The sequence below is a fragment of the Limulus polyphemus genome, unplaced genomic scaffold (genome assembly GCF_000517525.1).
Source record: "Limulus polyphemus unplaced genomic scaffold, Limulus_polyphemus-2.1.2 Scaffold4341, whole genome shotgun sequence".
Lineage (NCBI taxonomy): Eukaryota > Metazoa > Arthropoda > Merostomata > Xiphosura > Limulidae > Limulus > Limulus polyphemus.
In genome coordinates this window covers 74,041-77,574 of record NW_013669951.1, presented here as the reverse complement: position 1 = coordinate 77,574, position 3,534 = coordinate 74,041, and the positions used below count along the sequence as shown (strand labels likewise).

General features: G+C 34.1%; 1 protein-coding gene across 1 annotated transcript in view; it reads right to left on the bottom strand.

The window, feature by feature from the left end:
* Positions 1-2,886, bottom strand: part of LOC111088747 (Down syndrome cell adhesion molecule-like protein 1 homolog) — a gene marked incomplete at its 3' end in the record, with an annotated part of 20,960 nt that extends 18,074 nt beyond the window's left edge. The window contains exons 1-3 of the mRNA XM_022399630.1: positions 2,820-2,886; positions 1,751-1,991; positions 1,397-1,495 (exon numbers count right to left, since the gene is read on the bottom strand). Coding sequence (XP_022255338.1) covers positions 1,397-1,495; positions 1,751-1,910 — 259 coding nt within the window. The remainder of the gene's footprint in view (positions 1-1,396; positions 1,496-1,750; positions 1,992-2,819) is intronic.
* Positions 2,887-3,534: the final 648 nt, after the last annotated feature.

The window sequence follows — 3,534 nt, the reverse complement described above, 5'->3', positions numbered from 1 at the left end:
CTTGACGACCTAATATTTTATTTCAGGTATCAAAATGCCTTTAGGCCTAACAGTGCGCCATATATTTTAATAACAAAGCACTTTATATCGTTAAAAGTTTCAGGAAAAGAAAGGAAAATGTAAATAACAAAACATTATAAAAAATATAGACATTTTAAAAGTAAATGCTTTTAAAAAAAAATAAAATTATACCACATTGTAGGGCAACATAACATATATAATATTGCTAAAAGCCTCTGCAGGAACCGAAACTGTTTAGAAGAGGCAGACGTGTCAACCTCACTAAGTCAACAGTGAGACACCAAAGTGAAAAAATCCATATGAAATTTATAAAAGGGTGTATCCAGCGGAGTCGAACGACCATCGAAAAATTCTGAAAAATACATTGCAGTCTGATTATAAATTAGTAATAAACACTTAACTTTCAAGGAAATGAGTTACATTCATTATGTAGAAGAAAAAGCCCACTTTATTTGGTGGGGGGGGGGGACTCCACACTCGTTAGTGTATATACATATATAGGGCCGAACTGACCCACCCGAAATTTAATGTTTATATATATATATACTTCTCTTCTGGTTCTAAAACATTTTAAAGTGTATATTTTGTTTCTTTGCTGAGTAAAGTAAACTTGATTATATAAATTCTACGAGAGTTCATTCCGTTTATTGTTTAGACAATATTGTAAGATAAATGTTCATATACTATCATAATAGATGTAAAATATTAAAAAAAAAAGATGTTGCGAAGTAAATAAAAATATATTTTCTGTTAGAAACGCGCATTTTATTTTATTTTTGTAAAGGAAGATCTGTACCTCAATAAATAATAAACATGGCGGCCACCTGGTATCTGGGTCGGTGTTATACATTTTTCTGGGCCAGTTTTTTTTCGTTTCATTCTGGCCGTGTGTATGTATGTGTATATATATTGTTACGCCTCTGGTCGTTTGTTAATTTCCGGTATAATTTCTTTCGGATGAAACTTTAGCAATACAAGTTCTTTTTTAAATAAAACTTGTTTATTCTTTCTCAATTCAACTTTGTAATACGCTTAATTTCCACAGTTACTTTAAACACACGCTATAATTCACAATAATTCACGCACTTACTTACGGTCACTACCGCGCTTGACTCAATTGTCCGTCTTTATCTCTGCCTGTCTGCAATTCAATTCCGATTAATTTGCCTCACGTTATCCGGCGCACTTATATACAGGAATAGAGGGCGCCTAGCACATACTGGATTATTTGTGATGTTCCCCGATCCTTCTAGAATATCATGACGTGTTACCAGCGTCATGTGACTACCGCTGTCGTAACAATATATATATGATTCTTTATGTGCCTATACTTAAGCTTTCATCTTGTTTTAAGCCTAATTAAAAAAATTCTTACCGGTCACTGGGCTACCAAATGTTCTTCGATGACTCCAACTAAAGGTGATAGATGTCGCTGTGGTCGAAACAACTTTCAATTGTGGCGCCGTAGGAGGTACTGCAATATTACAAAAATATCTTTGACTTTTATGACAGGGCATATAAATTATTTATGAGTCTGCACTATTTCTTCCTTGCGAACTATTATTATTGACCACCAAGTGACGATAGTGGAATTTTATCTAAAATTTAACGCTTTGACCTTAAGCTTTAAAAATTTTCTAATAAAGCAGTTAGCAATGCTTTTGACACTAGTTAGTAACTCTTCAACTTCTCGTAAATTATTCTGCTACTACTAATATCAGTGACTTACCATCAGCAAGGGTCTTGACGGTCACCCTCTCGGACGTTGGTCCAGGTCCTTTATTATTGAACGCCTGGACCGACACAGAATACAACTGAGAACGACGCAGATTTGTCAAGTGAGATTCCAGGTCCATGGTTTTACCTTTCAGTTCGACAGTCTTGTACATCACAGGATCTGATGATGTTACCAACGTATAACCGATATAGTATCCTTTAATTGAACCGTTCCATAGTTCCAGACGTGGAGGCTAGAGGTCGTCGTAAGGAATAGCCAAATAAGCAACAAGGTAGAAGCATATACGATAAATAAAAAAATAGAAAAAGATATGATCATCAAATTTTTACCAGTCACATAAAAAGTAAAAAGGTTATCATTTTAGTGGTCATTAAATGTCTCATTTCTTTATATAACATAAACTGAGAAAAAAAAGTCATATTGTTTATTGTTGTTTTGCTCAGATGTGAACTAAAAATACCTGTCTAACATATTGTTTATTGTTGTTTGGCTCAGGTGTGAACTAAAAATACCTGTCTAACATATTGTTTATTGTTGTTTGGTTCAGGTGTGAACTAAAAATACCTGTCTAACATATTGTTTATTGTTGTTTGGCTCAGATGTGAACTAAAAATACCTGTCTAACATATTGTTTATTGTTGTTTTGCTCAGATGTGAACTAAAAATACCTGTCTATCATATTGTATATTGTTGTTTGGCTCAGGTGTGAACTAGAAATACCTGTCTATCATATTGTATATTGTTGTTTGGCTCAGGTGTGAACTAGAAATACCTGTCTATCATATTGTATATTGTTGTTTGGTTCAGGTGTGAACTAAAAATACCTGTCTATGATATTGTATATTTTTGTTTGGCTCATGTGTGAACTAAAAATACTTGTCTATTCCAATAAACTTACCAGTCAACATAAATATGTAACATAATGTGTGGAAAGTTTGACTCAGATTTGTTGTCATGCACATGATTTGTTTACATTGATGGATTTCCATTACGCTGTGAAAACGCCATTTTGTTGGCTAGAAGCTTAGAAGTAGAAAATTAAACCAGAATTTGATCTCACCTCCCATGTCACTTTGATCGAATTTGGTCCTGTGGCTACTGCTTTCAAATTCAGAGGTGGCGCTCCAGGCACTGAAGAAGAAAATCTACGTGTATAATTCTGGATTACGTGGTGAGCAACCGGTACTAATCTATATATTAGTTTACTTCGAAACTTGACAATTAAATGAATGAATTATTTAGAACATCCGAGTTAGAAATGTTAGTGGTCCTATTGTCAGTTCGTTAAAAGCCTCACTGCAAGCATATGCCAGTTCATTAAAGGCCTCATGGTAAACAAGTAATGATATGTCAGTTTATTAGAGGCCTAACGGTAAAGAAGTAATGATATGTCAGTTTATTAGAGGCCTAACGGTAAACAAGTAATGATATGTCTGTTTATTAGAGGCCTAACGGTAAACAAGTAATGATATGTCTGTTTATTAGAGGCCTCACGGTAAACAAGTAATGGTATGTCTGTTTATTAGATGCCTCACGGTAAACAAGTAATGATATGTCAATTCATTAGAGACCCAACGATAAACAAGTGATGATATGTCAGTTTATTAGAGGCCTAGCGGTAAAGAAGTAATGATATGTCAGATTATTAGAGGCCTAACGGTAAACAAGTAATGATATGTCTGTTTATTAGAGGCCTAACGATAAACAAGTAATGATATGTCAGTTTATTAGAGGCCTAACGATAAACAAGTAATGATATGTCAGTTTATTAGAGG